The 21,572-nt window shown below is 38.1% G+C and overlaps 1 protein-coding gene across 16 annotated transcripts in view; it reads right to left on the bottom strand.

The window, feature by feature from the left end:
- KDM6A (lysine demethylase 6A) overlaps positions 1–21,572 on the bottom strand; it is a 152,067-nt gene that overhangs the window by 74,099 nt on the left and 56,396 nt on the right. For all 16 annotated transcript variants that reach the window (XR_014618872.1, XM_084295670.1, XM_084295671.1 and 13 more), the window contains exon 5: positions 7,583–7,641. Coding sequence is in view for 15 of the 16 variants with exons in the window: in XM_084295670.1 (XP_084151796.1) it covers positions 7,583–7,641 (59 nt within the window). In the remaining variant the exon portion in view is untranslated. The remainder of the gene's footprint in view (positions 1–7,582; positions 7,642–21,572) is intronic.

Here is a 21,572-nt window from a genome sequence, read left to right as displayed (position 1 = left end):
CATCAGTAGTAATTATAAGTATTTGCAATAACCTTATAACCCGACAAAATTTGTAATCAAGCCAAGCCCAACACACAGTAGGAGGAAGAAAATGAACAGAATAAGACATTGCTCCCTTAACTACGATCAGTGCAAGAAGCAATGGCACCTTTCTGAACCTACTTTGATGGACATTTGGATAAACTTATTCAAATACAACGAAAATCTCTACAACCTTTAAGATGTTATTTGAGTTACCATGCTAACCGTCAGATAGAAGCGTTCTAGCTGTGCATTTCAGCTGTACTTGATCACTCCTAAACTGGTGGTTTGGGGAGGAAAATGCAGAGATGCTTTGCAATGGAATGGATGGACAGACTCATAGCAATTGGTGAAAGACTCTATTTAGAAATGTTCTTTCAGTTTATAGTACTTGATGGATTTACTTTTAAGCATGAATCATACTTAAAATGCTAGTGAACTCCTGTGCCAGTGTCTCGCTTGCATCTTGAAAAAAACCTCTGTATCCCTGAATGCCATAATAAAAACTAGAAGAGAATTCCAGTAAGTAACACATTTATAATTAAGAACAATTACTTCGGTAAATTCAGGCAAAAACGTTAAAAGAATATGGCAAATATCCCCAAAGTAGCTTTTCTAACTAAAAATCAGGTATTAAGTTATATTTTCTTTTTCTTTCAAAATATTATTTATTTGCATTATTTAATTCTGGTGTTCATTCCATATCAATCAAGTAATTTGTAGCTTTTCCAAGATGATTACCACCAGCAACAAATACAAATTGCTTCCATTATTTCTACAAAAAAAAAATGGAATCCTCAAAATTTCACAAATAAAGTGATCTGAAAGGCAACATTTTTAACAATTTCTACCAGTGGTGGGTGCTCGGGTCTAATTTGAAAACAATGGCCTTAACTAGTAAAATTTTCATAGAATAAAACACTCAGAAGTGAGAAGACATTTTCCTATTAACATTATTACAGTAACTATTTGTATACGAACTCTGACTTAATTATATTAACTCTTAAAGACAAGCAATTCTACACTACTGATGAATTAATATTGATCTAATTTTGCCTACTAGAAACATTTAAGCAAAGAGAAGTGAACCCATGATCGTAGATGTCAAAAACAAGGACCACAGGGGTACCTCTGGTTCTGTTTTGGGGCTTTCTCTGCCTCTGTACTATGCACAGAGCTCTGGACTCAGCCCATTTCATATATCAATAGTAAAATATCTGCAATGTCACTGCCATACATCCCAGTTCTAAGTGCTCAGTGACATCCGAAGGCAATGGGTACATGTTGGTGCAACAGGGAAGGAAGAGGACGTGAGAGTATGTGGAAAGTAGGAGCAAGTGTAGTAGTAGATGAGATGATGGCACACAGCCTTGCTCAAATAGGTTGTTAGCCTCCACCGCTAATTAACTGGCCTTCATGCACAGACACAGCTTTTCATTTTAATCCTTTAGCAGACTAAACATACATTAGCCCAAAGGATAAATCACAGAAATGAACAGCTGGGAGCTCTCATACTGTAGAAATAAATGACAGTAGTCTAAATTCAGCAAGAGACGACTTCAGGTTTGTTCTCTAAAGGATATTGATCAACTGCCTGGCAAGAAAAAAACTTTGGTTAAGTCTACTAGAATTTATTTAAATTAAATTAGAGTCTTCAACAAGAATGGGAAGGTATCCATTAACAGGCAGGAAAAGCTGGCTAGCTAACACTAGACAAAATGGGACAGCAGTACAGGAAAACAGACTGCAAAGGATGAAGTGCACCTCCGGGCTCACGTTTGTACAGCACTGCTACAATAATTGAGAAAACATAAAAGTGACACGAATCTATCATCTCCAAATCTAGACTTTCAAAATCAATACTACAGCTATCTTTCCACCCACTCATCTATACAACAATGCCTACCATTATGGTAGGCTGAATAATAAAAAGCAGGCTGAATAATAATTAATAGAATATTCTATTAAACATTTAGTGAACTCTAGTAAGATGTATTGGAAGGTTTTACTTGTACAGACTGTGAATATAAACCCATTTGAACTGGACAAAAGTATATTATAAAACAGCATCAATTTAACTATTCAAAAGTTAGCACTCATGAGTTTCTAACAAAATACATTAAAATCATAAAAAGCCTACAGAAGAAAAGAACATAACATTCTAACATGTCGGGAAAACTACTTGGTGCAGCTGGAGTAAAACTTTCCTTTTATTGTTCTTTATTCTCTTCCAATTTTCTGACCACCTGCTCCAAGCATAACTAATGAAAATGCCACGAGGATATGATGGACAAATTCCTATTTGAAACTCATCGGCACAGTTTGAACAGGAACAAAATTTATGTATACAGAAATAGTCATTACTGCATTTTCATGGAATACTACTGCATTTTCATGGAATACTTTAACAGTCTTTAGATACAGTAACTCCTCTGCCCATTGTGCCGTAACAGTTGAATGCTGAAACACTTCGAGCAGCAGGCTCCAAACGTTTCTCCATAGCAGCAGCTGAGACTACCCTTTCATTTTCCTGTTACCAACAGATACTATGCTTTTTTCATCAGTCCAAGAAACAGGTTCGATAGACAATGACAAAAAGAGACCAGAAGACAAATCAATTACTACTTTGCTCATGGTTAACTACCACTAGTATTCGTAGTCTACATGTGCATTCCCATTTTATGTATATAAAAATAGATACGTAGACCCAGCCACCTGGAAACTAGGAGCTGTTTGACAATGCAGTATCTACACAGTGCTTGTTTAAACTCTGCTCTCCTTATTAATTTAACTACAGACTAAAAATGCCTGACCATCTAAGAGGACTCTGATAGAAGAGGAAAATAAATCTACATGTGTATGTTGAAGATAACAGGTTATTGGCAGGCAAGCTGCTTTTCTGCTCTCAAATGACGTCCGTCATGGACTTCCCTGTAGCAGGTGTTTCCAAAGCAGGAACTCCACAGGCTGCAAATTACCAGGGTAATGTCACTGTTAATTAGGTGAACCTCAGTGCTTCTCAGGCAAACTGCAGCCACTGGACTATTTCATCAAATGCCATGCCTTTCATGATGGCACCAAGTATTGCTATACCTGGAGGCAGGCAGAGCAGAGACTGCATTTGGGGGCCTAGAAGGGCCTAGAAGGCACCTTAGCAGCACAGGACAGGACTCTCCCTGTGTCACAGATGGGCAGTGACCAACGTAAAACAACACTTTCTTGGTTAGATGATCGTGAATGCAAGACTGAAGGCTGGCCCATGAAAGTACTGAAAAAAAAAATATTTACATTCCACTGTAGACCTGACTACTTGAAAAACACTTTAATCAGCTGCTTTTCAAGATGACTGCGAGAACAGCAAACCTTCGCTTTCTTTAAAACAAGATACAACAGAATGACAGGCAGGAAACCTGGAGCGAAGCAAGAAAGAGAACAGACTCCTTCAGCACAAGTAAATAATTAAATATGTCTGGCACTAAGGCCCCTCTCACAGGTGCTGGTAACTTTTCCATGTGTTCTACAAAGTGGGTACCTCTCAAAGAATTCTCCTGTCCCACTGAAGTCTTTGAAAGATTTCTATAAGAAAAATGATTCTCAAGCGTCGAGGCCAGCAGAGTTGGGACACAGTACCACAGATACCAACGGAGAGCCACACGCTACCGCCTGCTTGGCCTTGGGAGGATTGTGCAATTCAGCAGCAGCAGCAGAGGGATGTGGAGAGCCTACTCAGTGCTTGTAATGTTCAAGATGGAGGTGCTGCCTTCTCCCTGTAGGGGTTTTGAATCCTTGCTGCCTCTTGCCCACTGAATGTCTTCACTTGAATTAGATAATAATAATGAAAGGTGTAGGGGACTGCAGCTGACTTCTTCATGTCAACATTCAATTCTGAATCCGAGCTGCAGAGGCAATTTTTTTTTTTTGCACTGAGCTCCTACCCCATTTCCAATGAGTCAAACTTAAGCTAATGGGAGAAATGCCAACATACAGGACACCTTGCCTTACAAAAGTGTGAGGATACTTTTTAAGAGCCAGAAGCAGAGATGGTGGTTCAGCTGATGATCTAGTTATGATATGATATCGCACAGATGACCTCATTGCTTTTGCTTTGATAAGGATGGCTGCAGAGAGGCCACAGCTCCTGTCAGAGACGACAGATTTCCCTAAGGCAGTCTGCACCTTTTTTGCCATGATGGAGAAGGAAAGGGTCTGGACCATCTCTCACGTTCAACTTTGATATTCTTCAGGGCTGGGTCCTGCAAAGGTGCCTATGCTTAAGCACAAGGTTTTATGTAGTACTAAACTTCTAAGCTGCTAAAGAATCCTTGGGCTGAGGAGCCAAAGGATATGTTAAATAATGCAAGAAGGGTGACTGTAATCTCAGTGTCCTGTAGGTGTTTTAAGGAACACCCTCTCTCTCTCACACGCTGTCCAGCAATTTGCAGGTAACAGTCATTGAAGACACTGTGGGCTGGCCTCAGAGCACCACCATTAGTGCACGGGGATCCCAGCAGAGCAGGAGAACCAGTTGCAGGACACAGCTGCAGAGCTTGGACTCCATCTGCTTCTCTTGGAGGGACTCAAATCAGCAGCTCATACACCTGGCAGGTTCAGAATCCTTAGTGAAGTATAAGAGCAAATTTGGCATTCAAGCCTCTACAAGGACTGTAACTACTGCACCACGTTCAAGGATAGTCTTTGATGAACAACTACAAATTTTTCATTGTTCCATCTAGAAGACAACTAAGGAGGACATGAAATTACTCAAGTTATGACAGTATCTCAGCTATCTCTATTCTGGTGTTTTGCTCTACTTGAGAAACAGGGAAAACCAGCAATCTACTTTTCTCACAACTTGATGACAAATGGTGTAGAAGGAGTATCAAAATCTAAGATCTATACAACTTTCTTTGGAGCTAATCCCTTATGTCATATCTTACTAAAAAATTGCATAAAATATCTTTGATCACGCTATCACAATATTTACATATACTTACACGTATATAAGTACTTTCGGTTCTTACATAAATTGTCAAACAAAACAACCAATATAAAATGATGTGTCAGATAAGATTTAGCACTTAACATTGTAACGCTTCTTTCGCATGTACAGAAGCATGCAATATTGAATACAGAGAATTGCATGTGTCTTGGAGTCAGTCCAACACTTCTTTTTATGAATACTGAAAAAATCAAAAAATAATGTGAAAGTATGAACAACAATTTTAAAACTGACCTTATTCTCACTTGCTCGTATATTGTCCCTATTTGTATGACAGATGAGTCATTAACCCTTCCTTCTGGGAAGACTATGTACATGCCTCTCCTTAAAATCTATGACTATCTAAGGTCGTATGAATGAAATAAAATATTCATGAATGAAGCACAGTAAGTTAAACAACCTTAAACAATCTTGAAGTCTCTTTTACCTGTATGAAATACACAGATTTATGTACTTTACGAATGTAAATAGATGGAACAACTTTAGCAGAAAACAAGACTGTTTGTCTAGTGTTTCACTCTGAAAGAATGAAGATTCTCCTTGCAATCTGCAGTGGAGACTTGTGGAAGACCAAGTGTACAAAGAATATCTCTACTGCAAGTGACTTGCAATCAGCTCCAAGCTAATTATGATTTTGTCACACCTAAATACTCACACCGACACAACCCACTCCTGTCCCCAAAACATAGTAAGGGAAGAAACACTCAAGTGGAATAAAAAAAATACATACAGAAGTGTAACATTTTATCTGCATTAGACTTTTTTCCCTTGTAAGTTCTACCCAATATTCTCATATACACAACTTCTTTAGTACCACACTACATATACCTTTGTAGTATGAATGAAGAGACAGATTTGATCATTTTAAACTACATTAACAAACAGCTCTATATGCAGTTAAGACATCATAACTTAAGACATCAATATATACTCATGTTCTCAACAAGGTTACTCAAAAGAATGTAAGAAAAATCTGAATTAATTCAAGGCAACAAACTATCAATATTGAGGCCTCACAATGACCTGACTTTGTCGCTCCCTCCACTGAACAATGCCAAAAAAACTGATCCACTAATGGCAACAGTCTACGTTGAGAAGGTGGCCTCTCAATAAGTTACTACTCTAAATTTAACTTTTTGTGTAATTTGACTCATTTTACATCATTTTCACAATGCAAACTGTTAACACGTTAAAATGATGAAGCAAAGCTTGCATCAGAACAAGAACATTCTGAAACTTAGCAAAATTGAAGAAAGAAGATCACAATCTTAAAAGATTCTTGTTTTTCTGAAAACTTTTTTGCTCTTCTCTCATATTAGAATGGAATGTAATTGCACGTCATGTACAATACATGGCATGCATTGCACCACTATTAATAAAGAAAGCATTTGAGTTTTAAGAGGGAAAAAAAAATCAAGGTTCTGAGATCATGATTTAACCAACTTATGTTCATTTCAAAAATAAAAGCTGACTTCCTGCCTGAGGAAAGCATGAATCTTTTGTCTTACAGATACGCAGAAACTTTTGATATATTTATTGGGGGGGGGGGGGGGAGTAGGAGGTGGGCAGAAATCTCATTTTGTTGTTCCAAGCTATCAGTCAGTAGTCACTGACTACTTCCTTAGCTTCAGGCATGCTTAGTCTAACAAGATGATAAATTTTTGTGTGATCAACTAAATAGTAAAATTACATTAATTTTATTTTGAGCTTCTGTACTAAGTGTTACTAGAGAAATATATACCACAAAGAAATGAGCACGGAAGAGAAGAAGAAAAAAAAAAAAGGTAAACTAATCAATTTTATGAAAAAAGCTCTGATCTAAACACTGCATTTATTTGACTTTATTCCGATGATAACAATGAGTTTAAGAATAAACCATACCTTTCTTATTACTGACCAGGAAAGTTTGGGGATCTGTCAAGAGAACCCCATTTATCAAGTCTATACCATTTCTCATTCTTCTCTCAACACCAGTGAGGCAAAACCAAACCAATCACCCACAAAACCATCAAACCAAGCCTTTACCCGCCCCCAACACAAAAGCAAGCCCTTCCCACCCCCAAAACTCTGCCAGAATTTACAGCTCTTTATAACTGAGTTTTTATGACAGTTTTAAACATTCAGGACAAAGTGTACTGCTGCTCACGTCCAAAACCTGTCACTGTATACACTTATGGAAAAATTACTGAATAACAAGCTAAATGAAAACAAACCTACTTTGCCACTTCTTTTCCCAGAAAAACAGAGAATTTCTTCACAACATATGCTGCAGACCTTAGACACTGAGAATTCACAAAAACCTGTTGAGTCATACCGCTCCATTCCCCTCGCTGAATTGCATTATAAGAAGCTAAAACTCCCTCTCTCTAATTGCTTTCCTATTCAAGCAACTGCTGCAGCTGCCACAAGTAAGTCAGATAGGAGATACAGGGCAATATATCTTCAAGTATCATATTTATGCCACAAAACTTAAACTATTGTACAATAACATTAAAGTTGAAATATTCAGCTACCAATGAACACTGCAAAATACACTGATACTGTTGTTTTATTCCCACTTACCATTGAAAGGCATTGTAATGGAAGTAGACCAAACCAAGGCCATATAAAAAGGCAGCATTCTGTAAAAGAAAAGAAGCAATGTTTAAAACCAGATAAACCAACCATAATCTATACCATTGAGTTGCAACTATTTTGTTCATCGTTTGACATTCAATTTCCATTGTAAGATAGGGATATTTTAATTTCACCTTGAACAGGAGGAATGAAAAAGAAGGAATAAGAAGACAGCTAGAGATTTATTTTTTTAAAATGCAATTCTTTGTAAAATTTAGTACTAAATTCTGAATTTAAATGCAGAAACATATTTTTTGAGGAATAGTAACTACCATAATATTCAAGTACTTTCACATCAGAGACACTGATGTGCTTTGTTCCATTTGTACAATAGCAGGAAAGCAAACAACAGTCTTTGGCAATTTAATACAATAAAAATGTTTTATAACCTAAGACCATGTCATAGTTGTAATAATTTATATTCACATAAAAGTAAACAAAGCTACGCACACTGATTTCAGCATCTATAGTAGAACATTAATTATATGAATCTCAAAATATGCTTAAGGAAACTGTAATTTTTCTGAATACTAAAAATACAGGCCATCAGCTTCAAACCTAAGACAATCAGATTTCTTCATCATTAATCTAATTTCTATCTTCAATTACCCTGTTTTGCAGTAAAAGGAAAAAAAATTACCATTTTCTTACTGACAACTCATCTTCCCCCCCATTTTCTTTTCACAAAGGAAAGCGTTGCTTCCCAAGTGACATTACCAGGGGGTTTAATGAATGATTAACTACCCGATTTTCCAAATAAATATTACATATTTCCTAAATTATATAAAAATTAACCAACTTTTTCTTTTGACAAATGTTATGCCACAGTAAAATTGTTCTCTGTTTAGCAGCTATTCCGTTATTTACAGAAGAAAACACATATATGCTGCCTACAACACAATTTTAGTTTTTTTCATGTGTGTAACACTGTTTTCAAGAGACCATGAATACATCCCAAAGGAAACAGAGCTCTGATACACAAACCAGAGATGGCGTTTGCATTCTCAAAGATTCTTCTTCAAGATAATCCCTATTCCACTTGCATTCACTTCTTCAACAACTCTCGTTTCTATGAAACCTGACAAAGGAAATCCTAGATATGCCTTAAACCCAACTGAAATATGTAAGATGTAAGCAAATTTCTCCTAGAAAGCAATTGGTAACCAGAACAGAATTTGAAGAGCAAGCACTCATCAGAAACAGAACCTAGTATTACAATTTCATTATACCTCATTTGCATCTTCTAAATGCAAATTAAAAACAGGGGAAATGCCAAAGATCCCTTCATGAATACAGTTGGATCATAGCTTTAGTAATGGACAAGTTCCAAGAAAACACTGTGGTATGACCAGCTACTATGACAATCAGAGCACTGTACAAAGGGAGTGGAAAGAGAAGTACATAGACAATAAAAGGATGACAGTCGTAATACTACCATAAAATCACGTTCCCGTTCAAGTGAACAAAACCGCAACATGGACATCATAAAGATACGAGATCTTCAACTCTGTACCCCATGTAGTTGCTGTTAGTCAAATCTGTTCTGGCAACAGCAGACTAAGAATGAAGACAAGCTCAAAAACTGAACATACATAATGCCTTGGACTATGATATTTTCCATGAAGAAGTAAGACAACAATGGAGAGAGATTTTCACATGTGCAAAATGGAAGCCTGCAAAATACCGCATACACCTAGCTGCCTTTACACTGTTCTGGCCACGCTTATTTAGAGAAGACAAGTGAACAAAGTTGTTCAATGTTACCTCGGAGATTCAACAACTGCGATCCAAGACTAGATCACCATAGAGACTAATAATAAAAAAATCCTTCATCACCACACTGCAAAATGCAGGCAAAAATATACCAGACAACTAAAACCTCTTTAATCTTTAAGAGTTTAATTCCTCTTCTGATACCTATTAAGATTCACAGACAAAATTGGAATATTCAGAAGATTAATCTAGCTGTTATTTTGGTCCTAAGGGTTAATAATACTCAACAATCAAGACGTTGGACAAGTCCAAAATGCGGGTAGATTTGTCCAAGTGTAATTAGCATACCAAATTTACATGAAGCTTTCAGGTTGCCCCCATTGCAGTAAAACACAAGTCCGCTATTAGAACTCCATCCTTTGTTTTGTGGCTGGCTTTCTAATTTTTCTCATTCTCCTTCAGCTTTGCAATGCACTTGGGACTGACCTTAAGAACATGTTAGGATAGCGCTGTCTTCTCAATAAAAAAACAGGGCAAGATTTAAGACTTTGTAACACTTCAACGCGAATGTAAAGATGTAAATTATGAAGTGTCAGTATGGACTGAATTCATCTGTTTTGAAACACTACAGCTCTAACTGCACGTAACACCATTAGTACTGCTTGTTGATTATTCATTAGATTTGTCTAAATGATTAAAAAATATCTTTTAATCTGGGCTTGAAGCTGGATGGGGCTTTCATGAGGACTGGGAGATATTACAGCGGTTCTGTGCATGCACTACTTTCCCACCAGTAATTCAAGGTGAGTTGCACGTGAAGCTCGCTACTTTAGCAACTAACTTTTCTGCCTGTAATGCAGAATACCAGCAAGCTCAACACGCAGCCAAGTTCTTACTGGCAACAGCCCATATGAAAAGCTAGAACAGCTTAACACTTATCAGGACCAAGCAGGATCATGAAGCTGCATTACAAGACGGATTTTCATCTACAAAACGTCCTTTATCCTGACATCTCAGATTCTGGGACTCCAAGTCACGCACCCCACCTTAAGAAACCTGTTTTGAATTGCCTCTGTTACTTGTTTTTGAACACAGGTATATCATGAATAGTATCTACCCCATGTTTTTCAGTAATGATATCTTGTTATTCAATCCTTGTTATTCAAGATCCTACTATAAATAGCTGCTGATGGAGAATACAAGCCTACAAGCCAACTTTTTTTCCCCTCCGAGTATACATATATTTTGGTATAAAGTAGAAAACAAAATTATCTTATTACACTCTTTTCCTTGAAGCTCCTCAAAACCTTCCCAATTCCTAAGATGTCAGGCTAAAATTCTTTGGCTATTAACTTAATATAAATATAAACGTAATATTTATGTTATCAGATCTCCTTCTTCAGTAAAACCTACATCATCTTGAAAAAAAGCTGCAAACTGGAACAGACTACCTCAAATTTGAAATCAAATGTCCGGGTTTGTGTTTTTTTTTTTTTTCACTCTACAGCTATGCTATTAAAAAGCATACAAATTACAAATGCATTTTCCAAGTTGGTGTCATTTGCATTTTCTACAACCGGTTGAAAGTGTTAAAATGTTTCATACCAACCACTAGATGGCTCAAATATCTCTTTCCATTTGACAAGCTTATGCAATTTCAAAAGATTGTCAAGTTCATATTGTGTATTCTGCTACTTACATGCCCTATTTTATGATGAGCAAAATTTCAATTATACTTGACAAAATATTAATTTACCGATGGGTAACTCAGAAGACAACAATGTATCTTTTGTACCATTTTACATAACAGATGAATAAATATGTTGATGATTTTTTTAGGCTTGTTTCTTTTAGGCAATCAAGAAAGGAATATCCTACCCATCTCACAAACCTGCTGTACTGACTGCAGTAACTGCTTCATAGCCCCTCTGAAGCAGCAGATGGAAACACATCTACAGCAATCCATGTGCTCTGCTCTCCAGGCCAAATTCACAATCAAGCCTTTTTCTCCATCTTCAAGCACGTAGCCAGTGCCTCCAGCAGAAGGATGGCTGAATCAGACCACCGTAGTAACACTCAACCTAAAAATACAGTCTCAGAAAAATACACCCATCCTGTGTAACAAGTTACTCACATTCAGACTTTAAAACTGCCGTATCAGATTGAGTCTAGAAACATATAGCTGCCGTATCTGGGTGAAGATATTTGCACCAGTAATGGCCTTAATCTGCCACCAGAAGTTGAGACCCAGTTATCAACTCCAAAATTGCATTTTCTAAATACTAGAGTATACAAGGAAGTTATGTTTGCAAGAGAACAGCAACACATCTAGAAAGAAAATAGAAAAAGAGGCCGAAGAGCCCATGGTCAGCCTCCAGGCAGGGTCTTCCAGCTGACAAACAAAGAGGAAGGCTTTTGCCACAGCTTCATAGCACTGCAGATTTAGTAACAGCCCCTGTCCAGCAGTACCCCTCATCTTTGCCAATACTATCATTTGTAGGGTACTACAGTCAACTGGATGCCAGAACTGATCCAAGTTATTAATATCTGGATAAAACAGGATTATTTTTAACTGGATCAGTTTCCCAGTCAGGTTCACAGTGCAGCAACACCCCCAAAGAAATGCATTACTGCAAGTGAAAAAGTGGAGCACAAGTGACATGTAAAAGCTCTCTGAACCTACACTGGTACCAATAAAATGCTTATCAAACCTACACTGAGTGTTCATACAGGAAGAGTGAAATCCTAGATAAAAGATTTATGCAGTAAACCTGCATTTAAAAAAAAATAATAAAAAAATTTAAAAGCAATGCTTCCTTATTACCTCCTCAGCAGCATACAAATATTTGACATGAGAGAAATCAAGTGTTGTGGTTCAGTAGAAGATGGAATATGAAATAACATCACAGCTGGCCTATACCGGCCTTCTCCATGCAAATCCTTGACCACTAATACATGTAAGCAAATACACCATTTCTTCTTCATGACTGTAAGGAGCAGGGCCAAACATAGTTAAAATAATCCCGTGATTATTAGAAAGTTGGCAATATTTAGACAAAACTCAAGAGTACATCCTACCATACTAAAATAAATAAAAAGCATAACTGGAGCAAGAAACTCCCCACAGAGTTGGTGGCAGTATGAAGGAAGAGTGCTGAAAGAGATGAAGGTCAGCACCCTTCATGAGACCAGTCACTACTTTCCATTCCCTTACTGTTGCCAGGAATCAAAGCCTTTGATGACACATTAAAATTGCCTCCAGCAGGACTCCAAAGGCCACTTCAAATCCCGGTCGAGCCCGGCCCACAGCACCTCAGAAAACCTAACTGGGACAACAAGGGGGCTGGACAGCTGGGGCTATGTCCTGGGGCCACAGGGTGTGTCAGCAACATGTTCAAAGCAAAACATTTCTGTTCAAATATAAGAATGCTTATTTATTTACTAAATAAATAAATAAAGATGAAGTTTTGACACTCTTGTCCCTAATATTTCCTCCTGACACTACTCAGTGTATAGTAACAGTTCCCCGGAGAGCACCTACTGCATAAAAATTCCACTCAGGCTCTCACGCATGAACAGCTATGGCCCTGTGGGAGCTGACAAGCTCTAGCAGTTGCAAACTATTTGGGAGGAAGAGGGGAGGGTTCAAATGATTTCTTTTTTTGTGTTTGTACAAATATAAATGAGAGCTACCTATCTACAGGTTCTCCGTATTCCCAACATCTGCAAAAGCACTAGGATCCCTGCAAGTGGTGCATTACAAATGAGTAGCATTAGCTTCCACTTATTCAAGGCCTTTAAGAAATTTTTTAGTACCTTGAAATTCATTACGTTTATACAGGATCTTTAAATTACACCTGTGTAAGATGTATCTGGCAAGACCCTGCTTACTGAGCAATGATCACAACAGTCTGAAACTGTTAATGGGCACGAGCCTGCTCAACTCAGCTGCAACATGAAAGCAATTAATATATAAACATCATTATTCCTGTGACAAATATAGTCTGGCATTTGTAACAAATTAATTCATTTAGCATCTTGGTAAACAACTACAAAGGAATTTTCATCTCATCTCTAAGTTTATCTTTTCAGAGTAAGTACTGCTAAAATACACCCAACACCTGTAGAAGAAAGGTGGCCAAATTATCTTCCCTATTTCAATAAAAATACTAATTTTTTTTCCAAATATTAAAGTCAAGGCAACCACAGAGGGTTTTCAAAAATTAAATAAAAGGTTGACACTGATTTACATAAAAGTGAGCTTTAAGTAACCTTGAATCAAGAATTACACATTGCATGAGAAACTCAAACACAAGTGCCAAGTTACTTGTGTAAAACCTGAGCTTAATGAGCATTTTAAGTAAACCATCATCACGACTCAAGGGTTATTGTCTTTTTTTTTTTTTTTTTTTTTGTCCATTCCTTAGCATCTCCAGCTATACACTTCACCAGTTAAGGAAATGGTCCACACACAAGAAGTATGACAGACTAAATACTTCACTCAAGGGTAATAAAACCAAGTTTCATGAATCAGTAAGTTCAGCTGCCAATCTTTGTTTTGGGAACCATGACCAACAACTGGTAGCCGAACAGTTCTTCCACAGAAAAGCACTTCTGATTCTTAAGAAGAAAATAGTAATAACAACATTTATTTTTTTTTTCTCTAAGTCTTAGAATGTATCTCAACAGTATCCTGGGCTGCGTTGGGCAAAGTATTGCCAGCAGGTGGAGGGAGGTGATCCTTCCCCTCTGCTCAGCCCTGGTGAGACCACCCTTGGACTCCCCAGTACAAGATAGCCATGGTCATACTGGAGAGAGTGCAATGCAGGGCCACCACAAAGATGATGGAGGGACTGAAGCACCTCTCCTGTGGGGAGAGGCTGAGAGAGCTGGGGCTGTTCAGAGGAGGCTCCAGGGGGATGTCATCAATGTCCATAAATCCGTGAAGGGAGGGTGCAAAGAGGACGGAGCCAGGCCCTTTTCAGTGGTGCCCAGTGCCAGTACAAGAGGCAGCAGGCACAAAGTGGAGCCCAGGAGGCTCCCTCTGAGCAGCAGGAAGCACTTCTGTGCTGTGCGGGTGAGGAGCCCTGGCACAGGCTGCCCAGAGAGCTGGGGGGGCTCCTCCTTGGGGACCTCCGCCTGGGCCTGGCCCTGGGCAGCCTGCGCTGGGTGGCCCTGCTTGGGCAGGGCTTGGAGCAGGGGGCCTCCAGGGGTCCCTGCCAGCCTCAAATATTTGGTGATTCTGAAAGTAACGCTTATTCGTGTATTACTGCAACACCTTTTTTTTTTTTTTTTTGAAGATGACATTTGAACAGTATTTCTACAATGTTTTATTCCCTTTTACATGGTACAAGATCATCACTATTTCTACCCATCATCTTCAAAACATTTCAAACAGAACAACTAGCATGGAATTTTGCATTCTTCATTTGCCATTTTTTCTACCCTTTTCCAGCAAAGGTAGGAGTCCCACTGAGCTTACAAGTAGCACCATTATTTCCCTGTCAGCTTCTCACTGCTGGAGAATCACTACTGTGTTGGGAAAAAAAAAAAACACTGAAAATCATTAATTATACAGCTGCTCTACCTGAGGCACTCCACATAAAATGGGAGTGGACAAACTGAATCTAACGAGGCAGGAATGACTACAAAGTGATACAAATACATGCATGGAAACCGGTAAAAAAACAGCAAAGGAAAACAGCCACAGAATTGTCCATGGTTGCTCACTTGAATCTTAAGTCACACTGCGCTGAGCAGAACACACTTTAATGGGAAATTTTAAATTTGATTTTTTTTTTTACCAAATTCACTAAGAATAGAGTTGCTACTTGTATGTTCTTCTTTCCAGCTGAATAACTCTTGCACCTATTAGCTGCCTTCGAATGAATTTAATCGAAAGCAAGATGACCCAAAGGTGAAAGAAAGGTTTGGGGAATGTCACGGAAAATAGTTACTGGACACAGAAAAGAGCCTCCAAAGCAAGGTCTGCTTTTAGAAAGCAGTCAGAATTCAGTTTCCCTTCTTTGGGAAGACAGACTTAGCCCATCAGCACAAATTTAGAGCAAGTGTGTGCTTATCTTGCCCAGCAAAGATGTCGATGGGGACAAGATGTCATTCGGGATGCTTCACCGGGATAACCAGAGGAATTCCAGCTCATGTGTGCTTACAAAGAGACGTGGGAAAAGGAAGGACAGGAGGTGCTAAAGGACAGCAGACACAAGCCTGTCATTACCCAGGCTTCGTTAGCTCTAGTTAAAAACAGTTTGTTCTATAAACTGCAAACTGAACAAAATCCCACACTTGGAACAAAATTCTGAGTATCAGCTTTACGAATAAAATCTCACTCCTTGTTTCAACTTTGACTCTTTTTTTTTTTTTTTTTTTTTTTTTTACATGAGTCACTGACATTTAAGAATGGAAAATTTAAGTGGATAGCATGTTTTGGATAGATATTTTATGTATTAATATATCAAATAGTAAAATAAGAAGGTGTAATTTTTAAGATTTAATTATTTTAAGCAATGAAATGTAAGATCATTGATTAATGGTTGCTAGTTAGGTATCAATCAATTATTACTGAAAATGATTTTCTAATTAAGACAGTAGATGGTTTAATAGTAATTGCTAATTGGTGTTCTAATTGGTGATTTGCCGTTTTATTTGTTAGAATGTACAAATACTTAAAATAGGATCCAACAGACGAGCCAGCAGGCCCGCATGACAGGCAGCTGGGGGAGCAGACAAGATGGCCAGCAGCCAAGAGCCAGGCAAAGCAGCTGGGCAGCCCACCAACCATTCCCACAGAATACTTCAATTCCATCAAATCATCATTTCTCGACAGAAAACCGTACATCAGTAAATTTTCAGCCTACTCGGTGAATATATATGCTAGTGAGTTTAAGAGTCTTCAATTTCTGAGGACAAAACAAACAACAACAAAAAAAATACAAACAAGTCAAATGATAGCACACTTCCTTCACTCTCCGTTATCTCCTTTGCTAATTCTTTGCTGCACTACTTAGCTCTTTCTTCATTTCCTCCAGAACTCAGCCTTCTTTCCCTCAACTAATCCCTCTTCTTACTGTTACATCACCGCTGCTGTGTCTGATACTGCTTAAATTACTTCCAACCATTTACATTCTGGAAAATCAACTCTGAAAAGCTGCTAACAGGAACATCACAACTGTCTTGAAGAAGGACTCCACTAGTCTTTCTTAATTCTGACTACCTTCTCCTACGAGGATAACTTACGGGAAACCTCTCAAAGTTGTTAGCTTTAAAATCTTTTCTTCTGGGGCAGTTTATTGCTAAACTTGATTACTTACATAGTTACCCGATAGCCTGAAGGAAAAGGGAAGAAAGGACAGAAGAAGAGGGCCAATTAACCAATTTTTTATTATGGGGATTTTCTCCTCCTCTGCATTAATTTGACATCCTTTTATATGACTCTAGGGAGCTCTTATTTAAAGATACCTTGCTAAGTTGAGTTCCACAAATTAATTTTACACTATAATAGCTTCTCCTCAGTGTGCGCGGATACCCCCTTACTCTTGTACTAAAAGTCTGCAGAATCCCTTTCTAACCCCTATACATCATGCATGTTGATTCATCCTCCTTCCTGTCTCCTCTGCAAATAGTTCTCGGATACGCTTTTATCATTTGTCTGAAATTTCATTCTGCTGTTCTCTGTTTGAGAGGAGGATGATTAGATTCTAGCAAAATGTCAAGATGAACTATACTTACCTTTTATATAATAGCATGCTTTCCAGTACAGTCTTCTATATTATTCTTGATTAAATTGAATATTTTGTTTAGCCTCTAACTTTTCCTCATACTCTTTACTTCTTCTGATACTCAGGTCTGTTTCTTGAACATCATCAGTGATGTATACATGAGTTAAGTGTATATAAATAGTTTTAAATACTCCTTCCATTTAAAAACCTCAGCATACCCCATGAAATCCCATCTGCTATCATAATTCTCTGTAACCAATGCTTTTTTGTTTTGTTTTGGTACTTCTGAAATTCCAGCATTCAATATCTAAGATTTACTTTCTATTTTGGAATACTGATATTCACTTTCACTTCAAAGTCATAAAAAATGTTTAATGCCAGCCCTAAACTCCTCTGTAAGACACTGTCTAATGTACGTCAATTAGATTTAATCAAGATCAAAGGATATTTTCCCCCTTAAAGACACAATAGACAACAATTTTCTATTACTTCAGAGAACACGAAGGACTGCTTAAATCTATATTCTGTATGCCACTTTTCATCTTTTTTTTTGTATGCAGTATCTGCTGACCTTCTAACTTAAAAGTAACATTCTCAAGGAAAACTTAATTTATTTACACATTCTCTTAAGGTCCAATTATCTACTACAATGGAATTTCCATAAAGAAAATCATTCTCTAATTGCAGGTATCAAAAATGAAGTAAATTAGCACCCACAGAGAGACAAAGATACTTCTATTGCATGAAGAGAATGATGTGGACAGCTTCATTAATCTATGCAATCATGGCTTGTGGTTAGTAGATCTCAACACGGACAGGCATAAATATTCGATCTGGAAGTTATCAATGCACTTAAAAGACTGTACATTTCTTAGCCTAGGAAGAAGCCTCTCTCAAATGTACAGGAGAACGAACACTACAACGTGAAGATTACGTGAAGTAATTAAGGGTTTAGTACTGGTCTGCTAGGAATAATTCCCACCATCAGTGCACTACCAATGTTAAACTGATCTATCTACAAGAAGGGCACCAGAGAAGACCCAGGAAGCCAGCAACCTGCTACTCTAACCTCAGTACCTGAAAAGGTTATAGAGAAGATTATCCTGGGTGCCACTGAAAGCCATTTAAAGAATAAAGCTGTTATCAGGAATAGCCAACATGGGCTCATGAAGGGAAAGTCCTCCCTTAATCTGAACTCCTTCTAAAACAAGCTCACCCACGTAGTGGATGAAGGGAAGTTGGTGGACATGATCTTCCCAGATTTTACTAAGGCCTTTGATACCATCCCTCACAGCATCCTTCCAGACAGATTGTCCAGCTGTGAGTTGAACAGGTTCATGCTATGCTGGGTGATGAAATGGCCCAGGGGAGGATCTGAGCAAACACAAGGAAAAAAGTATTTACTGTGAGGGTGGTCAAACACCGGAATGGGCTTCCTAGAGAGATGGCTGATGCCCCGTGCCGGGTCACTGTTCACAAGACATGTGGACAATGCCCTCAGTAATGTGCTTTTAGTTAGGCCTGAAGTGCTCAGGCAGTTGGATTAGGTGATTTCTGAAGGCCCCTTCCAACTGAACTATCCCGTTCTGTCACATAAAATTAACTCCTTGGAGACAGACAAAGGGCACTGAAAGGCTTGATCTCACAGACAGCAAATATCACAGACAGGAACCCTAAACAAGTCTTTTCCAGATCAGTTTTTGCCATGAAGAAAAGGACAATTAAGAGCTCATTTGCTGGAATGTCTAGCTTGTATTTGATGCCTTATGGACACTTTTAAGACAAGAAGTCTTGTGGAACGTGTTATTTTTAACATGCTCTCGGCATTATACTTGATCCTCTTCTTAAGCAAAAACATCCACAGAAATTCTGCTTTAGGAAGTCTATGCCATATTTTGTTGGTTAACATGGTAATTAAATACCTTATTCTGCATCAGTGGGTAGATAGATTGCACTTCTCAACTTCTCTTATGATTTCACAGAATGCTAGCTATACCACTCAATCATTTTTAAACCTGTTAGTGCCTTCACTAAGATTGGCCTCCAATAAATAGATTTATCATGTCGAAAATTCAGATCCTGTTCAGTAAAGCAAAGGGCATCCTCAGCCTAACACACTGTTTCAGCCTCCCTTGCCTACCCAAGCCCTAACAATTAGAACACTCTGCCTATGTGACGTGCATGGGGTGAAAGGAATAAGGTAGAAGGTCCTAATTGACTTACTTACATTTAAATGAAGTGGGAGTTACTATACCAAGAATTTTGTTTAACTTCGCTTTAGGACTTCATGAGTATTTTGTGTAATTCACCTCCATTCAGAGTTCTGTGCCTCAGATTCTTGTACACGGTCACTCACCATTCCTAAACGTGAAGCCTACCAACCTGACCCAGAAGTACCATGCTTCGGGGTTCGATAGCCCAGTCCAGCGAATTGCTGCTCATCTCACACTTGACCCACACAGCACGGAGACAGAAGATTTTGTTCAACTTAGGACAAAGTACTCCTTTGTCAACGTGGCAGATCACATTCTTCCCAACAATTACAAAACTGCCAGCTACTTTGTTTTAGCTAATAAATGAGTTACCACGAGCAGTGCTTCAAGACAGTGCTCCAATACCTCAGTGATTCACTGTGTTCCAGCCAAAGAACAAGGGAAAGTCATATCCCTGGCACTTTCCCCCTGAGCCTGAAACAAAAGTATCTCAAGATACATCTCCTAGTTTGTAGTTACATGCTGTTAAGACTGGAGAGAAAAAAAAAAAAATAATAAAAAAAACAACCCTAGAATCCCAAGAAGAGATAAAATGAATGTTTAGAGAGGTTAGTGGACAGGGAACATGGAAAGATGTCACATGAATTTGAAGTTGCATGTCTGTGTCAAATACCACAATTATCAAAAACACTGAAAAATAGCATTTAAAAAAATCCAAAATATCATGTGTGTTTTTTTTAGAGGCATTTTTATTTTGCATTATTTTTCCAAGGCTGCTCTTGATCCTCATTCTCAGTTCAAAACTATTTGTCACCCAGATTTATCTTGATCTCAGAAATGACATTCAGCATCTGTTTCGCTTCAGTCTTCTCTTTCCTCAAAGCCCAGCTCAGAAATATTCTCCAGCAAGAAGTAACTGTATGTCCTCTTTCTATAAAATCCAGTGCTATAGCCATCATGATCCAGGAGAGACTCCTAAGGAACACTTTTGAATGCTTTTGACATCTACGCACAAGGAAGAAACTTTAGAAAGCAGAAGGCTGACATTTCTCTGAAATATATATTGTCTGAAAATAGTGAAATGGAAATGCTTTCAAAAGGACCTTTTCTTCCAAGCTTATTCACAAGCTTCAGACAGACAGAGGGCTCTGTTTGCCTAAATTTTGAGATCAGAAACAGAACTGAGACAGAGTTATAATACTCCATTATGAACTGGATGGATGATTTCATTTATGTTATTATATTTTTATGTATTTCTGAGAAAGGATGGGATAAAGTGTGCTGAAATTTTTGTATAGCTCCACAGAGTAATTCTGTTCTAGACATCATCCTGTGATTGCATTTCACCAGAAAATCATCCTTGCTCTCCAAAATGTGAAGAGTATGTCACCAAATGGAAACATAACTCTAAGTAGGTGATCTTGTGGGGTGAGGGGGTGGCTTTCAAAAAAAACAATCCAGCAGTAACATTTAACTTTTAAAATGTTGCTGAGTTACTGCTAAGAGTAACTTCATTCATTTTCTATTATTGCTTTAAGCCTTCCCTTCCCAAGAATACCCTCCCAACCTCCAGTGATTTGTGGTTCAGAGGTTTCTAAAGCCAGACAAAATGTCTTCATATTTAATTGCTCTTAATGGATTTTTCTTCCCTGAATTTGTCCAGCTGCTTTTTGAAATCATTAAAACGCTGCAAGTCTGCAGCAGTCCGCAAAACTGATGAAACTTTCTATAAAACCAGTGATATGAGAACTTCCAGAAGATGCAGTAATAATGTATTTCCTGCAGCAGATCAGTTGAAAACAGAACAGAAAACATCACCATCAGCACCAGTCCTGTTTGAAGAGATTCCCCTTTCGTTGCAACCACCACAGAATTCCTTCCCTTAGTTCTAATGAAAAGGGTAATTAGGAATGATAATCAGTTTATGTTCCTCTTTCTTTTCCAAAAATAAAGATCAAGTTCACTGCAAAAATGACTGCCCCCTCCCCCTTTTGTTTTGTGCAGACAATGGACAGACAAGACAAAAAAACAAAACAAAACAAAACACTTTACTGGATGCTGTTTGATCCATCTGGCCTTCTCCACTTTTTACCAGGATAGGAACCAAGTTTTTCAGCTTGCTTAGTTTCAAAAAGAGTTCACAAAGTTCTGATTACGTCTTTAAGATAGCTGGCAATGGATTTGTTTCTGGTCACAAGAACCAGAGCCCAACAGATAAATTTATGAAATGGATCCCAATTCCCCTGCCTGGGAGGGGAGAAGAAGAAAAGAAAA

This window comes from Netta rufina, assembly GCF_964035555.1.
Source record: "Netta rufina genome assembly, chromosome: 1".
Classification (NCBI taxonomy): Eukaryota; Metazoa; Chordata; class Aves; order Anseriformes; family Anatidae; genus Netta; species Netta rufina.
Note: the sequence above shows the minus strand (reverse complement) of the source record. Positions and strands in the feature narration are given on the sequence as shown.